The sequence below is a fragment of the Mycteria americana genome, chromosome 6 (assembly GCF_035582795.1).
Source record: "Mycteria americana isolate JAX WOST 10 ecotype Jacksonville Zoo and Gardens chromosome 6, USCA_MyAme_1.0, whole genome shotgun sequence".
In the NCBI taxonomy this organism is placed as follows: domain Eukaryota; kingdom Metazoa; phylum Chordata; class Aves; order Ciconiiformes; family Ciconiidae; genus Mycteria; species Mycteria americana.
In genome coordinates, this window is record NC_134370.1 from 28,590,838 (window position 1) to 28,612,753 (window position 21,916).

The 21,916-nt window shown below is 40.2% G+C and overlaps 1 protein-coding gene across 11 annotated transcripts in view; it reads left to right on the forward strand.

Annotated features, from left to right (window-relative positions):
• The window catches only part of ZMIZ1 (zinc finger MIZ-type containing 1), a 366,110-nt gene that overhangs the window by 325,050 nt on the left and 19,144 nt on the right, over positions 1-21,916 (forward strand). For 8 of the 11 annotated variants that reach the window (XM_075505172.1, XM_075505171.1, XM_075505176.1 and 5 more), the window contains 11 exons: positions 2,771-2,885; positions 5,508-5,725; positions 7,193-7,391; positions 8,405-8,695; positions 10,840-11,022; positions 13,239-13,413; positions 14,703-14,889; positions 18,243-18,453; positions 19,662-19,767; positions 20,330-20,490; positions 20,789-20,856. In XM_075505172.1, coding sequence (XP_075361287.1) covers positions 2,771-2,885; positions 5,508-5,725; positions 7,193-7,391; positions 8,405-8,695; positions 10,840-11,022; positions 13,239-13,413; positions 14,703-14,889; positions 18,243-18,453; positions 19,662-19,767; positions 20,330-20,490; positions 20,789-20,856 — 1,914 coding nt within the window. The remainder of the gene's footprint in view (positions 1-2,770; positions 2,886-5,507; positions 5,726-7,192; positions 7,392-8,404; positions 8,696-10,839; positions 11,023-13,238; positions 13,414-14,702; positions 14,890-18,242; positions 18,454-19,661; positions 19,768-20,329; positions 20,491-20,788; positions 20,857-21,916) is intronic. The other 3 variants (XM_075505181.1, XM_075505178.1, XM_075505177.1) reach the window with 3 other exon arrangements.

The following is a 21,916-nucleotide window of genomic DNA, read 5'->3' on the forward strand; positions in this document are numbered from 1 at the left end:
AATTTCTGATATTAATGTTGTCTGTGATTTAAAGCTAAGTCCTCTGTTGGATAATGTGATAGTCGCGTGATTCAATGAATATTTCTCAACAAATCTGTAGCTGGTCTTTTTTTCTGGCTTTCATGTGTTATGGTGGGTCCTGTGCTGGGGGCTTTTGTCATACGTCAACAATATGGTTTCTTGAGGTGTCACCCATTTTAACTGTAATACAGTAAAAATTGAGTGATTTACTCTTCTTTGTAATTAGATGAAGTCATTGTATAGTCTTCGAGAACCCAGTGCAGCCTTCCACTAAACAAATGCTCTGACTCTACCATTGGAAAGTACGGATGAATAATATATGAAATCTCTTCTGTGTACTGTAAAGGAGAGGAACAAGTAAGAGAAACATGCTTTGGAGGCAAAGAAAGCGAAGAAGTGGTTATAACTTCTTAACAGCAGGCTAAGGCATCACTAGCTCAAAGTTTGAGTATGCGTACAAACTGTACGGCATTAGAAGAACCTTCAGTGACTCTGTGGTTTGATCCCTTCCTGTCATTACCCTTTTTATTTACTCAAACACTTGCAAAATATTTGCCTTGTCCCTCAGGTTTTATTACCTGTCCACAGCACGTCAGTGGGGAATAGAGAGGAATGGCTGCAGTGAGTCCTTTAACTGCTTATGTCATGGAGAGAGCTTCTTTGTAGTCATTGAAGTATACAAACACTCATATGTGCCATAAATATCCAAACAAATCACAGAGCAGACATCATCAAAAACAGTCAGAGGAGGAAGTAAAGTAGGAGGCATCATTCAGAGCAGGAAAAAAGAGGGAAGGCTTCATAGCGGTCACAAATTCTACATTAGTCATCATTTGTCTCCATGCTGGTGGAGGAGACTTGCTGAAGCATTGTGTCACTTGCAAATATTAGTCACTGAAGCCATTGTCTGAGCTGCTGAATGAGAGGGGGAAGATTTTCAGCCTTCTAAGAGAAAATATTAAAAAACAAAAAATGGGCTAGGAGGACTTACTGATTGCAAGGTGTTAAATATGCCCTTAGTCACACATTGTTTTATATGGATGCTGTCAATGTAAACATTACATGTCAAGCATCTTATAGAGAACTACTATTTTCCATTAATTTTCCCTAATTATTTGTTAGGGGAAGTTATTATTTTCCCTAATTTAATTCATTTTAATTTTTTTGTGATTTTATTTCTTAATTCAATTTGGGTATTTTGAAACAAATAGGTCAGTTCAAATTCACAGTTATGTTCTAATACAATGCTGTTGTGCTGGCACAGCATTATGGAATTTGTTTGAAATTTCCTAGTTGTTTGTAAAATGTATTCCCTGTTTCATTTTACCTTACACAGTTGCTGTTGCTGTTAGTAGATTATTGGTTACTTGGGCCATAGGCAGTTTTTATCACACGCGTGTGCACTTCTTTGTGCAATGCAATTCCTATTCTTAAATGATTTACACTAGGTGTTATGAACAGGCTAAAGAATGAACACATAGGTAGTCCTTGATTTTGGCTCACAGTGCAAAAGGAAGGAGAAGTGGTCCAAGCCTGGAGTGCTGTCTGGGGGCATGGGAGAGTCAGCTCCCTGGTCTGCCACAGAGCCCTTTTTAGGACTTTGGCAGGTTGGTTGTCTCGCCATGTCTTGTATGAGTTAAGTGCGTGGCACTTTATCGTGCAGGCTTTGAAGCATGTGCATATGGCACTCGTAGAGCCTGTATGGATTCTTTAGGCAAGGTAGCCCTGTATAGAATTCCAGTGATAGCTGGTAGTCCAGGGAAAAATGCAGTTCTTGACATAAAATACAAATCAATGGCATTTGAAAATGAGAGAGCAAAATGTGTGTTTATATTAAATGGTATATATATGTATGTAGATGAGGAAAGATCACCTGTGTGTATGTGTACATATATGCAAATAGAAATCTAATTTACAAGTTAATAGTATGAGAATGAGCAAATTTCAAGTGGGATATATTTTACAGTTATGGGATTAATAGTTACTTTCACTGGATTTAACATATTTCATTAATTACACTAGATGTGTACCTATCCTGTGTTCATTTTGAAACCACCAATGCTTTTGTATGGAAAGAGCTGTAAGAAATGTTTGCTTGTATCTGTGGACAAAGGTAGTGGAAAAACCCAATCCTCTCATCCACATATTTATCTGAAAGATGTGTTGTATATCTGCAGTTGATTTTCTAGAATGCTGATTAGCTAATACTGTTTTTGGCATGCAGCTTATCCATCGTGTGGGAGAACACTATCTGAATTTCAATTTACTTTTCAAAATGATGTTGAACTGCTTTTCCTTTAAAGGCTTTTCTGGCCATTTGGGGACCCAGTGCAGACAGTGGAGCTGCAGTCTGGTCTCAAAATCTAATTGAATTGATACAAGGCAGCTGAAGCAGTGATCGTTGAAGAGGTTGAGATGGATTGCAAAAAATAAGTGCTTCTGAGCAACTTGTTTAGTGTCCTTGTTTGAAACTCTGCCCCTGAGTTTATTTTTACTTTCATTGGTAACAGACCTTTATGGTAAAAGCCCTGTGCTTCAATATAGTTAAGGAATTAATTAGTTCTATGTGGGTTTGATGTGATCATGTTGCTATTAAAGAAACGTTATGCCTCTGAGAGTGTTAGGCTAATAATGGAAGGAGGAGTGGGGAGTTAAGGTAATGTCAGGTGTTAATCCCTTTGTCCCCGCCAGCAACTTGCCACTGTTTAAACTTGCAAAATCTCATCCTCCTAAACATTTGTTTTTGCAGTGATGGGTCTTTTCCTTACGATTCTGTTCCCTGGCAGCAAAATACCAACCAGCCTCCAGGCTCTTTATCAGTGGTCACCACAGTATGGGGTGTGACTAACACCTCTCAAAGCCAGGTAAGCTTGGTTTTTATGCTCCCTCCCCTATAGATACAGGTCTTCACTAATGTTTGCAAAATGGAAAGCTTTTTGGAAAATCCTCTTGGGATCGATAACAGTGTTTGTGTTCTCTTTGTTGTACATGCTGCATTTTTTTTCCAGTCATGTCCTCTTTGGTGGCATCGGAAAGGAGGCTTCTGAGAGCTTGAGTCAGTGACTCCTTTAGCTGCATGCAAATGTCAAGCTTGGGTTGAGCACGTACTTTGCATTGTATGGTTTCAACACTAAAAGCATGATTTTGGGGTAATCCCAAACCTCTTGGGAATTTCAGATTGAATTTGAAGAGTTGTTTTATTAAAAATAAAATTCCTAGCTAGATTCACCGAATGACAGTTATTGTTGATTTTACCCAGGGTCATGTCATACTTGTGGGCTGGTGAAATCCAGTGCCAAGTACCCCCAGGCTGAGGTGCTACCTGCCAGCTATAGGCTGTGCTCTTTCAACTTCTCCTGTTAATGCTGCCTTACTTTGCAAAAATATTTCAATATGCATTGGAGCAAAAGCATGAGCTCCTGGCTTCCACGAGAGCCATACTTACTGGATTTTCATTCGGTTCTCTCCTCTTACCTCTCTTTCTCTTCTGCAATGTATGTTGAATTATGCTATACAAAAAGCAGCAGCTTTAATGAAGGAGATGCCAATTATCTGTGATAGTGTGCTCTCCAAGGGATGTGGCACAAATTAAGCTCTCAGACAGTCTAGCCTTTTCTTACACCATGGGTGAAGTGCTCTAAACACATCACCATCTTTAATGAGTGCAAATGGTACATAAACCTAACTTGTCTTTTCTACCTTTTTCAAAACAAGTGACATTAGATCCCATACAAAATTTTCTGTGGCTTTTTTTTTAAATTATTTTAATTTTGTTCAGAAATTTAAAAACAAAATTGCTATGGATTGAGCCATTTGAAAAAGAAATCACTCGGGGCAAATTCATATGAATACTCACATGGCAGTTATGTAAGCGGTGGTTGTGGCAAAATCTTTCTTCAAAAAATAAAGAGAGGAAATAGTTACAGGATCTATAACATCATTTGTTATTGTTGATTTCTTTTTAACAACTTAAAAGGAGGTTGTAGAGAGGTGGGGGTCGGTCTCTTCTCCCAAGTAAGAAGCCATAGGACAAGAGGAGATGGCTTCAAGTTGCGCCAGGGGAGGTTTAGACTGGATATTAGGAAATTTTACTTCACCGAAAGGGTTATCAGGCATTGGAAGAGGCTGCCCAGGGAAACGGTTGAGTCATCATCCCTGGAAGTATTTAAAAGACGTTTGGATGAGGTGCTTAGGGACATGGTATAGGGGTGGTCTTGGTAGTGTTAAGTTTACAGTTGGACTTGATGATCTTAAAGGTCTTTTCCAACCTATACGATTCTGTGAAAAGAAAAGGTATACCATCTGGGAGATAAACACCTGAGTAAACAGTTAGGTCTATATATTGGTCGGAAAATGGAAATACAGTTTCTTGTGAAAATCTTTCACGCTTAAAAAGGCAAAAGGAATGGGGAAAAAAAAAAGACTCAGTTTTGTTCTATCGTAAGAATACTGTAATGTAACTTGAACTCTTCATGATACTTCAGAGGAATGTGAAATAAAAGAAAAAAAGTGCTTTGGTAAAAAGAAGAAAATGCTTCTTCAGAATCACTGCAAGAGAAGGGTGAAACTCTGAAACATGAAGCTTGGTTGTAGCTGTTCAGAGCAGATTGAAATGAATGACAGGGTTTCCCAGAAGTCTTCATACTCCCCGAGGGAAAGGAATGAGCTGGGCTCACTGATTCACTTTCACAAATTCCCAAAGCTGATGACTTGGTCTTCTGCAAAAATCATGACCACTAAATTTCTTCTCAAGTAGGAGACAGATTTCCATGCAGGTGATCCATGAACAGCCATACTTACATCTCAATGGAAATCATAGCAATTTTGGTTGAATTGAAAAAAAAAAACAAAAACCACACAACCAAACCAAAAAACCCAAAAACTTCAAACAAGCAAACCAAATCCTTTTAAAAACAGAACAGAGGACTCTTTTCTAAGAAGTAATAAAAACAACCAGCAGAGTTCTGCACACTTTAGAGAGAGTTAGATTCAAGAACAGGTTAAGCCACTGAAATATATTCTTTCACAGTTTTTGCATCCGTAGTACCCTTTACAGTATGCCAGTGAGATATTTGCAAGTTTTAACATTTTGCAAGTTCTAATATTTGCAAGTTATTTCAAAGTCCTACATCAAAACAAAGAAAAAGCATGTACTTTCTCTTAATCGGATGAATTTGTCACCTACAGAGCATGGTTCCAGCAGGTCTTTATTGTAACTTTTTTATAAGCATGTTAGTTTGAGTTCCATCTAGTTAAAAATCTCCTGTGAAGGATAATTAGAGATCAGAAGCTCTTGTTTGTTTGGAAATGGCAAAAGAAAAGGAGAAATCACCAGCAATGTGCACCTAGATATCAACAAGGTATATATTCATTAGAGTTCAGAGTACAGGGTGGTTATACTGTAATTTATTGATTGCAGCAAATCAACTTAATTTGCTTGATGCAGTTCAAGGTACAGCCCCTTACTCTCATGTTTCTACTCACAGGTGCTGGGAAATCCAATGGCAAATGCTAATAACCCTATGAACCCAGCAGGAAATCCCATGGCTTCTGGGATGACTACCAGCAACCCTGGAATCAATTCCCCTCAGTTTGCTGGACAGCAGCAACAATTTTCAGCCAAGGCAGGCTCCACTCAGCCGTATATACAGCAGGGCATGTATGGGCGACCCAATTATCCTGGAAGTGGAGGCTTTGGTGGCAGGTAAGATTTACTTGTGTGAGGTGGAAAATGGATGTAAATAGTTGATGAAGCTTGTTTTAGCGACCCAGCAGAAGTGTCATGGGCTTATTTTAATTACATAAAGTCTCAGCAGCTATTTTATGCTGGTTAACTGAAGTGCATACTGCTTTTACAGCTTCGGAAATGAGCTACCCAAACTGCAATGAAATTCATCACAGTAAATGGAAATGGCTTAGGTCAATCAATTAGCTCTAATAAACCCCCAAAATAAAGTTTTAATTAAGAGAGATTGTTAAACAGACCACAGGCTTAGGAATGATTAACATTTAATAAGGCCAGGATGCGAAAGGTATTGATGGTATAATTTCTATGTGCGTATGGAGGAATAAGCTTGAGTATTAGGCAAAGTAGGTTCCTATGCAATGGGATATTTCTGCCCAAAGACTTACTCCACAGCAGGAATTTGAAAAGAATTGGGGGTGAAGATGTTTGTTACGAGAGATGGTCAAGTTGTGTATTTATTTCGGGGAAGTAAATGCTGCATTAGTGAAATAAGCCAATACTAATAGCCTGGGTTTTGTTACATTTTGACTTTCTGTGTCTATGCTTTGTAAACAAGGGTGGTAAGTGCACTTAACTGAAACCACTATTTATGGTCCCTCTGCAAAGCCTGCTGAAAAGGTTGTTAGCATAGTCAGTTTAGTGTGAAGAATATAAGCCTGGACTGAGGGAACTGATCTCTCCTTTCATCTCTGCTACTGATCTACTGAGTGACCTTGAACAAGTCAGAAAGTTTCTTTAGCTTTGTATTAACGTCTTTAAAATGGGCACAGTATACTGGCCCATATTTATAAAGATAGTTTATGTCTTGGAGTTGGAAAGGCATGGTTTAGCTTAATTTATCTTATGATCAATAGGAGAGCTGGGTAGGAACTGCAGAATACGTTCTGTGGGATCCAGCAGAGCTGATCACATTGGGTCTCTTCTGGCCTTTCTGCTGAGGTTCAGGGACGAATGCTTTTACAGTGTTGGGAACACTTGGCATCGTTCACCACTGAGGCAGATGAACATGCTGTAGTGGAGGAAGCTCTCTGTTCATGGTGCTGTGCAGTCTGCCCCTACACTATTGGGAAATGGAGCATGCATTAACTTTGAGGATTTCAGTTCAACTTCGCAGTAAGCTACAGAGCTGCAAAGCAGTTCACTGCCCCCAAAACAACTGACAGTGGTGCCTTGAATCCCGGTAGCAGCCCTATGACTGTTGCACCTGAGCAACACTTGTATCTCGTGTACACACCTAATTCCCCATCCTGCTGTCTTTCATTAGGCATTGATACATGGTTTTGGAACAGTTCCAGATGAGGATCACACCAATGTTCAAAGCAAAATCCACCAGGCATGTCTTAATTCTCTCTCTCTCTCTCTCTCTCTCTCTCGCCCCCCCTGCCCCTGTCCTCCTCTCCCCCTCTCCCCCCTATTCCCTATTAGTTACCCTGGAGGCCCAAATACCCCTGCAGGAATGGGGATCCCCCCACACACAAGGCCGCCAGCTGATTTCACCCAGCCAGCTGCAGCTGCTGCCGCTGCTGCAGTTGCAGCTGCAGCTGCTACAGCAACAGCTACAGCTACAGCCACTGTGGCAGCCCTTCAGGAAACGCAGAATAAGGACATGAACCAGTATGGACCGGTAAGAGAGTAACCCTTATGTCTTCATACCTGCCTGATCTGGACCATTACAAGGAATTGGGCTGTCCTTCTTACTCCCCTGTTTATTAGGGTGCCTACTCTTTTTTTTTTTTTCCTTTTTTTTTCTTTTGTGCATGAGCATGGTTATAAATGCTTATGAGAAACTGCTGGAATGCGTGTATGTACATATGAGTTGATCTCCTGTGTTTTTCCCAATAAATCTTGCCTAAGTGTATTTTGTAAGGAAATTGCCCCTTAGAAGAATTGAAGATTGCCCAAAGTTACGGCTGCATCTGTCGTGATACATTATTGCTGGCTTTGCCAGCCCTGTGAACCTCTAAATTTGAGTACCCGGTGAAATGTTCCAGAATCTTGGAATAGGTTTTGTACTGCTTCGGTAATTGTTTATTTTGCCAACTACAGTTGGTTGGTTGTTTTCTTCCCTTCAAACAAGGAAACAACAGTAGAAAAGAGATTTGCTTTTTAATAATGTTGTCTACGAGAACAGCTATGCGAGACATGCATTTCTGATGATCCATAGCATCCAGCAGGTCATGACTTCATGTAAGAATTTTTTCTTAAAATAAACAAGGGTTTGATCAATTCAGGTTTTTTCCTCCCTAGCTTTTTTACCTCTCTGAGTTTCGAAGTATATGGGCCCATATGCCAGGTGATGTAAGGAAGCACAATGTCTTAGAAATTGTAGTGTTGTGCTGTATTTACCCAGCCAACTTCCTAATCTGTTACCTTACAGTAATAGACCAGCCAATTTAAAAGATTTACTTGCTCACCTTAGACTTATGTCTGTCTTTCTCTCTTATGCCTTCTACAATTTCAATTGAATTTTTATTATAAATAACATCACCGGCCATCAAATGTTGGAGAACATTGAAAGAAAATGCGACATAAATCCTTCCTTTCTTCCCTCCCCCAAAAGCATGTTCAGCTCCCTCCTCCCATTTTAAATGCATGTCGCATTTTATTCTTTTTTTTTTTCTTCTTCTTCCGTTGAAGGTTTGTTCCTCTTTCCAGATGGGTCCAACTCAGGCTTACAACAACCAGTTCATGAACCAGCCTGGTCCTCGTGGCCCTGCTTCTATGCCAGGCAACATGAACCCAGCAAGCATGGGAGCAGGAATGACGCCTTCCAGCATGAGTGGGCCACCCATGGGCATGAACCAGCCTCGGCCTCCTGGGATGAGTCCCTTCAGCACCCATGGGCAGAGAATGCCTCAGCAAGCCTACCCAGGCCCACGCCCCCAGTCTTTGCCTATACAGGGCATAAAGAGACCATACCCAGGAGAGGTAATAAAATAAATTATATTTTGTGTACACTGTTATTTTGACTGAAAGTTGCAATGTGCTGGGTAATGTGTGGTGTGCATCCCTGTACAATAGGTACATCTTCGTTCTAGCCTTGGTAGGAATATGCAGCTCTTCCTTTTTAGCTTCTAAAGTGTTCAGGTTGGCCCTTGCTATGTTAGTCAAGATGACAGTCATTAAAACCAAGAAAGGCCCAAAACCAGCTGAGCCCTCAAAATGTCACTTTGAGATTCTCATGCTAGATGGTGAATTCATAGACCGTAAGCAGACTTCCTTCACAGGAATGGTTTTATTTAACGTGACAACTTAAAAGAGATGTTGAAGGTCAAATACTTCATTTGAGTCCAATACATATGTGATTTGCATTTTCTTGGATGGTTTTATTGTTCTAAAGAAATACAGGGCATACATTGTATAAACACCAATAGCAATAACATTTATTTTAAAGACCAATTGCTTTCCAGACTTCTTGAGGCTTGATTTTCATAGGCACTGAGATGAATATAAATTATGTTGAACTCAAATCCCTCTGTGTCAGCATTTATCTAATATAAGTTTATTTGGAGTGTGGTATTTCTGTTGAAGTTTCCATGCTGTTATATGAGATCTGAGTGGCTTTGTAGACAAAATTATATTGCCATTGACTTGTATTATGACCTTGGACAAAACACTTAGGGTCAAAATTTTAAAGAAATTTAGACAACCAAAGATGTAGACAGACGAGCTTTTGGACTTTTAAAAAGCACTAATGCATTTTACTATTCAAATTGATGTGAATCGGGCAGTAGATGCTTTTGAAAATCTCACCAACTCTCTCTCAGCATCTATGTGCACCTAAACGTCTTTACAAATCTAGCCACCAGTTACTAGCTTCAGAGATAATTTCCTGGTAAAATTCTGTATTAAACTGAGACTACAACAACAGCTATAAATCCAGGTATAGAGTTTTGAATATTATGATATTGCCCTAACTATAATAATGGTGGTAAGAGTTTATAGAAAACATATAGCAAAGAGTACCATGGTATGCAGAAAATATAGCAAACATTTATAATTGAGCTACATTTCTTTCCTGATCTGCAAACTTTTTTTTTTTTTTTTAAATAAAAAAATAATCGGAAATAAAAAAAGTTAAGTGTTTTTGCAGCACTTGCTTCTCTGGGAAGGCTTTTCACTCTAGATACTGCCACTTACTCTACAATTAGGTTAAGAAAACACAGAATGTGGCTCGTTCAGATAATTTTTATCTTCAGATTTCATATTTTAAGGAAGACTGTAATTCCCTTTTTGCTGCTTCAGAAGCAGGTTTTTCATTGTGAATGAATATGATCATGTTCCCAAGAAGTCAATACTGAACAATGCCCTGAATGTTACATGCTTGCTGGTCTGGGACTCTGCAGATCCCGTAGATGCCATTTGCTTGGTGGTTTTTGAAAGCTTCATTTATGGAAACTTCTTATTATCAGTTAATTTTTCAAATGGACATTTTATTACCTTTAAAGTTCCAGTTTTAATGACTTTGATATCAAAACTGCAGCACAATACTAGCTGGCACTAGCAAGGTGTTTGTGACTAGTAATAGCTTCTGTTTAGTTGTTAGGGTATTGCTAAACACTCTAGCACAGGGCCAGCATAGCAGTTGTGTTGAGAAGACAGACATGGACAACATGGCTTCTATTCTCTGCCCATTCCAGGATTTTTTTTTTATGTTACTTTTTCTTTCTGTGTTTTCATTCTCCATTTGGAAAAGGAGCCCCAGGGATGGGGCTGGTAGCACTTGCAAAAACACAGAGATTTTGTGAACATTGCATCTGGCTGTAGTTCTGGTTTCTTCAAACACGGTGCCCTTTGACGGTGCTGCAAGGCTGAGTGTATGTGTGTGTTAAGGTACATGGTTATTCTTATCCCACTGTGGTTTGTGGGACTTCTATGCTTTTGAGCGAGTATTCACCTCCAGCCATCAGGGCCCTGGTTTAGACACGAGTGGCACTAAATCGAGGAGTATTCACCTGGAGGGTTTTTCTGTTTGTTTTGATTCCACTGTTGAATGTATACTAATAATCAATTCAAGACAGCTGCTTGCATGAAACAGATCTTTGTCTTCTTTCATCTCTGTCATGAAATAGCCAAATTATGGAAACCAGCAGTATGGACCAAATAGCCAGTTTCCAAACCAGCCTGGTCAGTACCCCACTCCCAACCCTCCAAGACCCCTTACGTCTCCCAACTATCCTGGACAGAGGATGCCAAGCCAGCAAAACACAGGGCAGTACCCTCCTCCAACGGTCAACATGGGGCAGTATTACAAGGTAAGAATTTTTAGATTATCTTGTTGCATTCTGGTAGACATTTATGAATGAAGTCACGTTAATGACTTTACAGATACTGCTTTTACGTAATTAAAGGAGAGAAAAAAAGCCCAGTGTTTTTACTAATATTTTGGATATCACAGAATCAACTCAGTCAGCCAAGTTGCATTGTAACTTCAGAGCAGTTCATAAAGAAAATTGAATGTTACTGCAGCTCATTAGAGGCTTTTACAAGAAAATGTTGGTTTCACGTTAAATATAGCATGTAAAAAGAAGTACCTAATGGGATTCAGGTGTAATATTTTCACATATTCATGGCACCCTGCAAGAATACCCTGCAAGAATTAAAAGCTGTTCCAGCTGTAGAATTCATCTTTGAATGGAAGTTTGCATGACTTTCTCCTACTTCTCCCTCCCCTTTTCTCCTGCTTTTCCCTCTCTGCTGCTTGTTTTGGGCAAGAATTAGAATTGTTAAAATTTTGCCTAAAGCCTGTTTCATGGATGCATCTTGAGCACTCAGTGTTATCCAAACTGAGTTTGTACTGAGGGCCTGCTGAGGTTTGATGTCTTTGAAGTGCACGCAAAAGTGATCTTTTGCACACAGGTACTCCAGTGAGTATAAAAATGAGGAGGACCATTGATGGTATGACCTGCTCTTAAAGCATTAGCTGTTGAAGTCTTTGGACTACATTCTGATTTTGAATGTAGGCTGAAAGAACCTGAGATGCACATTGGTCTTGAACTGGAATTGTTCTGGTGTGATTCACACAGAAAACACCACTGAAAAAAGAGGAGGAAAAAAAAAAAACCCCTTTACTCTAGAGCATCTGTTCTACGTGCAATCAAGCTGTCCACTGTGGTACCCAAAGAAATGCCTGTTGCATCGTGGCAGCTTTTGCAGTACACTGCCAGGGAGAACATGAGGAAGAGACAGATCCTCAACTACTGTAATTCCAGGGCAGTCACTTATGCTAAAGTAACAGCAGAAGATCTCTGTGAAGTTTTTAAGTGACAGATTTTTTAATACATTTTACATGTGTTTATTTTAGATGGGGTTTAAGTTTTTTGTTTACAGGATAGTTCTAAGAGGGAATCTGTGGTCTTTCTAATGCATCTCCTATTTTGTATTCAAATATCAACCGTTCTGGAAACAGTTAGAAAATAAGAGACCTTCTTAAGAAGGGAGATTATCCTGGCTAGGGGAAAAATTCCAGCTTGCAACAGACAGGACTTGAACCTTTGGATTGTAGTGATTGTGGAGATAGTAACTGTATGTGTTAATCTAAAAAGCGAAGATGGTTGGAAATGTAAATGCTTAAGATTTTGGAATGCAGCTCTCTTATGTACTTTAGAGTATCCTAGGCCAGCAGCACAGCATTTAGATACAGAATCAGATTTGAAGTCCTGATACTTCGGCTGTCTGTAAAGATTTTCATCTTCTGACACTCTCATGTGTATGTGCTTATGGTACACCAGCTATTACAAGAGAGTGCCACGCAATTGCAGTTTGGTTTAATGTCAGCTTCCTTTGCATCATCGTTATTGGTTTATTCTGTTAACTGCAACCATCCCCTTAATTACAAGAAACAAAACCAATGGTGTTTTAATACTATAGCTACTACTTAACTACCCTTTTTCTCTTAGTTTGTCTTATTCAGCAGCAAACTAAGAACAGAATCAAATTGTAAAAGCCATCCCCTGACTCCCAGAGCTTTCATTCTGAGTAGATGAGTTGGACAGGGGCAGAAGAAAGGATAGATGGAAGTAAACAGGACACAGCCATTGTAATGGTGTGTCTTGGGATTTTATTTTTCATGTAGGCTTTTGTGCACTGGGGCTATTTTGGGAGGAAGCCAAAGAGATAGAAAGGGCTGGGTGGGTTGGGGTGGTGTAGAAAAACTGAAGCAAATGGCTGGTTGGTTTTGGAAAGAGAGCATTCAGAGGAATGTGATAAGCCTCTTGGCAGCCTTGCTTGTATCTGGTCATTGCCTGGATTAAGCTGACTGGTCTGCTGGTTTCAGTTCCTGCTTTGCGCTGCTAGTCTGCCTCTTCCCCGAAGGCCTCAGGGGACATCCTGTGGTTTCTTGTCCTTCCAGAGACAGAGGGGCCTCCCTACCTTCTTTGTAGTCTTTGGTGTTTGACAGCAGTACAGTTCACAAGGCTTATTGTTCTTATTTTCAGACTGCAATAACAATGTGATGTTATTTATTTTCTAGCCATCAAGGCCTGTACCTGTGGCAAATTACCCTCATTCACCTGTTCCAGGAAACCCCACGCCACCTATGACTCCAGGGAGCAATATTCCTCCATACCTGTCACCTAACCAGGATGTCAAACCACCATTCCCACCTGACATTAAACCAAATATCAATGCTTTACCACCACCTCCAAGTGAGTAGCAAACAGAATGCCCCCGCAGTCATTTATTGTCCCTCTGTTCTCTGCCACATACATTTCAGAGTCTGGAAACTAGCTCTGATTGCTGCTCTGGGAGAGGCTTGGATTGCTAAGTTGTGATAGGTGGCATGCACGGTGCAGGCTCACTAGAGCCAGTGGACAGGAAAGAGAAAGATTGCTATCCCCTCCTAAAACAGAGTATCAGTAAAGTTCTTCCAGGTTAAACTTGTAAAGATTTTACTCCTGAAGTATTCCTTTGATATGTTTCCTGAGGATAAAACACTTGGTTTTGGGTTGCGTTATGCGTGCTTGGTAGGCTTGTTTATTGTATGAACTTTCGTTGCGGTCTGTTTTGTTCAAGGGCAAAGCCATTCATTGAACATCACTGCAGAATAGCATAAAATGTGAATATTTATAGTGGTGTCTCTATTGTGATCCATACAGGCTTCTTGAGAATATTCAGTAGTATGCCACAAATTGATATATGTTCCTTTCAAAGCCACTCAGCATCACAGCTACATTTGGCTGGGAACAGGGCAGGAATAACAAGATCTCTCTGGCTGTATACTGGCACAAGATACTTGAGGTTTTGAAGTGACTGGTGAACAATAGGAGATACAGCATTTACTAGGGAACTGGGAGAACCTTTATGTTTTCTGTAAAATAACTGCTGCTGCTTTAGCACTTTGCAACTGGTATTTGGAGTTCAGGATAGCTGAAAAATGAAGAAGGTGGCCTGCGGTATTATTTGGGCAAGAACACAGCATTTAAAGACATTTGGACTTCATAGATTAGTTGTAAATTACCACAAAACCTTGTTTTATGAGATCAGATAGTAATTGAATACCAGCGTCTTTGGTCACTGGATAGTTTTGGCTGATGAAACTGTTGGAACTAATTGGGTAATGTTGATCCCAGTTCAAAGCGGGGGAAATAAGAATTATCACAGTTTGCCATAATTAAGAGATTTGTTGTCGGTCTTCTGCCAACAGAGTAAGCCTGGACACAGAACCTATCCAGTAATAAAAACCAGGAATTCTTGTCATGCCTGGTTTCTGTTTGTGGCCAGAATGCTAAGGTCCTAATGTTAAGTGTGGGAGGATAGAAGACTTTGGTTTGCCATCGCTATCAGTTTTTGAACCCTGTCACTTGTATCAGTTAGATGACGTAGTTACTTGTGATTGTCTTTTTTGTGTGTATGAACCTAAGTTAGACCCAGTAGCAGATCACTGTGCCATTTGTTACTGTTCTGTATAAATATACACGTTGTTATTGCACTGCAGATGCTAAAGGGAAAGTTCACGCTTTCTCTCCCTCTTCGATCCCAGCCAACCACAATGATGAGCTGCGTCTGACGTTTCCCGTGAGAGATGGTGTTGTACTGGAGCCCTTCCGGCTGGAACACAACCTGGCAGTCAGTAACCATGTCTTTCACTTGCGGCCAACTGTTCATCAGACGCTGATGTGGAGGTAAGCTCAGCCTTCCTGCGAGGAAGTCTTGCACCCAGTGATGGAGGAGTGGCAGGCCAGACGAACTTCATTTAGGTTTGCCATGAATTTCACTTTAAAATTGTGGCCTAGATAGGAAAAATGCCCTTTAAACTCACAGATACCTGCCACTTTCCAGAGACAACACATTCTAAAATGCTTCCTGATCTGTGTTGCATCTCCTTGCTGATAGCATACGGCACGCAGTGTTTGAAAAATCATTGCAGCTGTTCCATCCTTTCTGCTGTGGGTGGAACGGCTGTGGGACATGCATGAGCGACACCAGTACAGACTTCCATTTGGGAGACTCTGAAGTCCTAGGTGCTTTGTGGCCTGTGAAATGTTAGTTGCAGGACTAACTATGGAAAGCTGTTACAGTTTATGCTTAAATTAAGTGGTGCACAGTATCTGATAATGAAGAATAACACACTAATGAAGGACCTGATTTAGAGGCTTGGTAAAATCATTTGGAAAAACAAGTGCTTAAATCTTTCAAACTTTAGAAACTAACCTCCTAAATTCCCCCTTTCCTATGACTTCACAAGTAAGGACAGCTCAGAAATACCGGAACATAGTTTTCCACATACAAAGGCTTCTGGTTTTCACTTAGAGCAAGTGCTACTTTCCAGCACAGAGGAATAGTTTTCCTGGGTGGTACTTTCCTGCATTTAATGTAGACTGCATAAGTGATTCCAGGTTATGTCCTGATTCCACCACACTCATGGAAGAGTGTTAGATAAATGACAATCAGAGCCTTATTTTTTTTTATTTGTATATTTTCAAATACCATGGAATAATTTTGTCTCCTTACTCTATTTTTCTCAGAAAACATCTCAGTGTTTATCCTAGCTGCTGATTACATTGTTTGAGCCTGTCTCTGTGCAGTGTGGAGGCTGGTTAGTTGCTCAGGATCTTGTATGGAGGTTGTTTCACAGGTGTAGCAGCTGAGATGGTAAATGCAGCATCTTAAGCACATTTTCCATTACGCCTGCCTCACTTTCAGTTTCTTTCCAAGCCTGGATCACATATCCCCTGACCTTAATGGGAGTGATAACTTGTAGCTTCAGCTTTTTTCCCTGTGAGGATCTTCTTCCCATTCACTGGAATCCACTTGAGACTTCTATTTTCATGGTGCGGAGGGCATGAGGTGGGCAGAGAGGTGCACTCAGTTCCCTGCCCCAGGGATGGACTCTGGCTCTAAAGCTGAGACTTGATGTGGGATGCAGGAGTCCTTGCTGCCACGGTGCCCCCTTACCCTGAGGTAGTCTGGGGGTTGGAAGGGAGGGAGATTGTAGACACACCACATCCAATAATTAACACCTAACTTTGAGGTCAGTTATTGCTTACTTGCATTTCATTATTGTGGAGTACTCGCAGCAGAGGGAGTTTTGGCAGTTATTTGCCAGTTCTTATTAATAAGTAATCACTACTGGGGATTGTGCTGGCTCATTCAGTAGATTTATAGTGCTGCACTGAGGCATGAGGCTGTTTCTTAATATCTCTTCTTTCTTTCTTCCTTAGCTCACCAAACACATAGCCTTTATTTAAACTTATTTTAATGAAGACGCATAGGTAAACTGTGCTCAGGTCTGCTGTTTTGAAAAGCTTGTTAATAGTGGGGAGAACGGATGGTCCTGTAATGAAGTCATTTCACATTTAACTCAAGGCTGGATGGATTCCAGAAAAATGAATTAGTCACATGTGTGGATGGATTTTGGTTTTATAGAGAATGGTGGAATTGAGCCAATTCTTAATATTTGTCTGCCAGTTAAAATATTTGGCAAAACTTCTCACGTGTACACACATAATGAATAGCAGTGCAACTATTTTTCTCCCTGCTGGGAACTTTTCATGGTTACGAGAAACAGAAAGGTTGAAGGCAGGGAAAATGTCGCCTTGAAACTGGTTCAGTCTTAGCACTGCTCAGTTACTAATGGCATCCCATGGTGGAGACACTGCGTGCTAAGAACATGAAGGTCTCCTGAGCTCTGTCACCACTCTGTGATGTTCAACAGGCCTGCTCAGAGACCTTGGGAACACACTTAATCTGCTTAGTTTTTATATCAGAGGTACCAAGCCTTGCTTCCCTCTAGGTTTGGGTGACTGCAGTGTGTTCTCATGAGGTGAGAATCTCCAGTGGATATTGCAGTGAGAGCTTTCAAAAAATTGTTAATAAAATATTGAAAAAAAGCTTGGAAAGACTTAATATAGATGGATTATGTTGAAAGGTTAGGTAATTCGTATTCTGTACCTTTCTTTTTTTAAAAAAGCATGTTTTTATCCAGTGCTAAATCTTGATGTTTTGAAATCCAGAAAAGACCATGTTAAGTCAGAATTGAAATAGCTGCATTTGGATAAGGAAAATGGCAGTTAAGGTGATGATCTCCTGAATGAACTGTTCCTCATGGATCTTGCAAAGTTACCTTCCTTCAGGCAAGATGAATAAATGAGCACCTAGATTTTCAAGCATAAAAGATAAACATTCAGCTGTCTTTCGCTGTCATGAACAACAGCATCCTGACATTTCAGTTCATTTCTTCATGTTCTTTTAAATTTCTTCTTCAAATTACTCATTTCTAACACAAGGTTAACATCCATCTATGAAACTGAAGTCATAGTCTCTATCCGTTTAATTTGTGATTAACTTAATCTCAGCCTCTTCCTTTTTTGGAGTTGTTATAAAACTAATTTTTGAGGAGCTAAATAGTGTGTGGAAGTTATTATTGGAGAGGTGGGAGGAATTCATGCTCTGAAAGAAGGATCTAAATTGGGTAGATCTAATCCACAGCTGTGTTCATTTGGAATCACAGAAACACAGGGGGTGAGATACAGAGGTCATTTTATCTTAGTTGATTTATCTGTTCCAAGGCAGGATTAGCTGTACCTCTATTTTGTCTGACAAGTATTCATTCAAATGCTCTTTTAAATGCACTGAAGTAGTGAAGAATCCACAGTCTTCCAGCACAACCCACTGCAGCTTATCACTTTCTTGTTCTTAACTCTTAACACATAGGAAGGACCTACCTGATGTTAATGTTTCTTTCTGCAGGATCATTCCATGGTCTAGTTTTGCAAAGTGGTTTGAGATGTTCCCTTGGAAAGTCTTTTATAAGTGTAAAATATTAACAACAACTTTGTGGCATGCTTGCATCATTAATTCATCATGACTTGCTTCTGTTAAGGGCTTTTATGAAGAAAGTATGTTATATCCTTTACTGGCAATAGTTCTAGAAAAATAATCTGACTGATAAAGAAAAAGCATTCCTAGCATCAAAACGACCTCCCTCTGCAATGTGAAAGCAAAGTTAAAGGAAGATTTATTGGTTGTTGTACAGGTCTGACTTGGAATTACAGTTCAAATGCTATCACCATGAAGACAGACAAATGAACACAAACTGGCCAGCTTCAGTCCAGGTCAGCGTTAATGCAACCCCACTTACCATCGAACGTGGCGACAACAAGACATCTCATAAACCTCTGCACCTAAAGCACGTCTGCCAGCCAGGAAGAAACACGATTCAAATTACAGTCACAGCATGTTGTTGTGTAAGTACACTGAGCTCACGGCTGCAGCTGCTGATGCTGAATTTGCTATTTAGTACAGTTTGCAAATGTTGCCTTAGCTGAAAGAGCCTTACTCTAATTTTTTTCCATGTATTTTTCTGGTAAGGTGCTTGTTTGATGATGTTGACGCAGTTAGAGTGCTCATATGGAAATTTTTGCTGCTGAATTATTGCAGAATGTAGCGGTGTCCTTCCGATGTCTCTGAAAAGGCTTGTGGTCTAGGGGAGGAAGGGAGTTTGATCTCCTACCTATTTAGCGTGTGCCTGTGTAACAAGGCGGCTAAAGTGTATTCATGTAGAAGTAGATTATTGTGATGCAGACTGTTGTCCAGTACTAATTTCATTTGCTTAGGGTATTAAACTGTGTTTGGTTTGACATGAGAACATCAACAACCATAATCATTGGTGGTGGTGATGATTTTTCAAATAGCTTTTCAGATGAAGAACTCATATTCCATGATGCAGTCTAGACCATGCAACTTTCCCCTTTCTCCTTTTCCGTGGTTTAGTTACTCTTGGGGACGAGTACTGTTATTTTTAATGCAGAGACTGTTGCACACATACAGTCTGAGCTTTTTGACTGTTCTGTTTCACTGACAAGAAAGCAAGCTGCTGCCTCTCCCAAGGTCGCAGTGTGAGGCACTTTGACAAGAAGCCATCCACCCATTTTGCTTTACTTCACACTGATGTTTCTCTGCATAATGTCATTTATCTGCTGGCTAAGAGCGAGGGCAGCATCCTGTGAATCCACAACGAGCTCTGTGTTGGGGAAGAAGATTCAGTTGGTTCCAGACACATCAGTAGCAAATCATTTTTGCAACTTCTGAGGGCAGCCAGGTAGGCTAGACTGTGTCAAAGAATCCAGGGTTTTAAAAATAAGTCCTGATGTCAGAGATAAATACGTCAGCCCTATGTATTCTGAGTATTAAGGAGGGAGAAAATGCAGAAAATATTTGCTTTTTTTAAAGCCCTTGTATACGTTATGCTCCTGGAGCACGGAACGACATACTGCGCAGCGTGCAGAATATCCCTAAGGGAGCGCATATGCGCAGCAGAGCAGAACCAGCTTTCGTATTTAAGCATCAGGCTCTTACGGAAGCCACGTGTCCAAGGGAGGAAAGCGGCTCGGTTCAGCAATGTGTTTACCGTGTGTGTTTGGTTCTCTTGGTAACAAAATGCATTTTCTTTCAGTCACACTTGTTCGTGTTGCAGTTAGTACACAGACCATCAGTTCGCTCTGTACTTCAAGGTCTACTAAAGAAACGCCTTCTCCCAGCAGAACATTGTATCACTAAGAGTGAGTTTTCATTTTGTGTGGGTGATGACTTTCCAGAATGCCTACGTTCAGTTGTGATAAGCTGTTTCTACACAAGATTTACGTGCTTATTGAAAAACTTAAGCTGTACTTGTCGGGAATTTCCAGAACATCATGTGTCGATTAAATCCTTGGTATCCTCAAATATTGAAGGCTATTTGGGTGGGGGTAACAAAGTACCAAGGACATAAGCTTAGTTCCTAATGAGGACTCTCCCATGCCAGGAGAATCTCTCTGTCTTTTCGCCCATATTTGTTTTTGACTTACCTAAAAGCCCCGTATAGAAAGATTATTATTTATTTATGTAGGGCTGCTTTAAGTGCTTGTATGGCACTTTATTTGGTTGAGGATGTAGCTGATACGCATGTGTGATGGTTTGTCTGTTCAGGAGAATGTTCTAAATTACACAGAATACACCTATGTGGATAAATTGTCCATTAAATTAGCCCTTAAAGGATGAATTGTTGGTCTTTCAGATTTCTGCGTTAGAATTTACAGTACACTTGTGTTTTCTCACACATATACATACCTTCTTCCTAAACAGTAAAGAGGAACTTCAGCAGCGTAGCAGCTTCCTCTGGCAACGCGACACTAAATGGGGAAGATGGAGTAGAGCAAACTGCTATTAAAGTGTCTCTGAAGTGTCCGATCACATTCCGGCGGATTCAGCTCCCAGCAAGGGGTCACGATTGCAAGCATGTACAAGTGAGTAGACGCCAGTGGTCTGGAGGTATTCCCTCAGCCATATGTTGTTGCAGTACCTTTAGCTTGGTTATTGTACGAGAGTGCCTAATGAAATGGGATTTCTTTGTGTCTATCAACCTAAATAATTAACTATATATATATGCTTAATGTAGAGGGAGAAAGTAAGCTATGTGGTTTAGTTTTCAGTGCTAGTAGGCTTTTTTCATGGCAGTTTTACTTTTGTCTGGTGTCCAACTGATTCAGTTAATACAGTATTTCCTTTTTTTTTTCCCCCCCTTTGTTTCTTTCTGATACCTAGTGCTTTGATCTGGAATCTTACTTGCAACTGAACTGTGAAAGAGGAACTTGGAGGTGTCCAGTATGCAAGTAAGTGCAACCATACTACATGAAATGCAGTCATACATGATTTGACCAAATTCAGATCATATTTAAGGTCATAGAGGGGAGAAAAAGGAAGTGCTAGGAAATCAGGTGTATATATTACATTTACCTAATAGCATAAAGTCCAATGAGAATTCTTGCAATATTTCATAAATTGAGGGAATGCCCTGGATTATTAGAAATTAAAAAACGTATAACGAGGTATTTTCTCACAAAATACATAATCTGCGAGCTCTCATTACAGGCTATCAATGGGTTGTGTAGAGTTCAAAAGAAGCTCAAATCTTTACATTGTAAGATGGATATCTACATAAATGAATGAACTGCGAGTTTGTCGTCCCCTAGATTATGAAGTATAAGCAACTACCAGTCAACAACTTGCCATGGCAGAAGAATGCATAGCCTATTCTAGAGTTATTTTTGTCTAATTTTAATGTTGTAATGCCCAAATTACTGAACTTCAAATATGTAGATACTAAGGTGTTCAGCATCCAGCTGAACATTAAGTAAGGATGCCAAATAACTGTCTCAGGTACTGTGCTTTGAGTCACATAGATATGCAGTTAATGGCAGTGTTCAAGGAGAGGGGGAATTTTGGAGACTGCAACAGTTCCCAGTAATTAGGTAGGAAATGAAGTTGGATCCTCCAAGGTCAAAGTCAAGATCAAGTGCAAATTAAAGTGAGAGCAGAAAGCAGGAAGGATTCTAGTCCAGAATAAGGCTGATTTTAAAAAAGGTAGAAGATTTCCAAGGAGCAGAAGTTTAGAGTGATTGCTTAAAGGAAAACAGGGATACCTTGGCATACTTTCAACCTTGTATTACCAGAGAGCTAGTATACTGCAGAAGAAATGGAACAAAAAGCTTTGGAGTGGTTACAGACTGCCCATTTTTACGTTTAACTGGGCAGAAAGAATCACAGAACGTCTGCAGGCCAGTTCAGTGTCTGTAACCTACTGTGCTCAGTCCACAGGGTTATGAGTTTGTTCCAGCCTCAGCTGAGGAGCCAAGGCTCTTTAGCTCAAGCAGCTGTAGCTGTAGCAGCTTG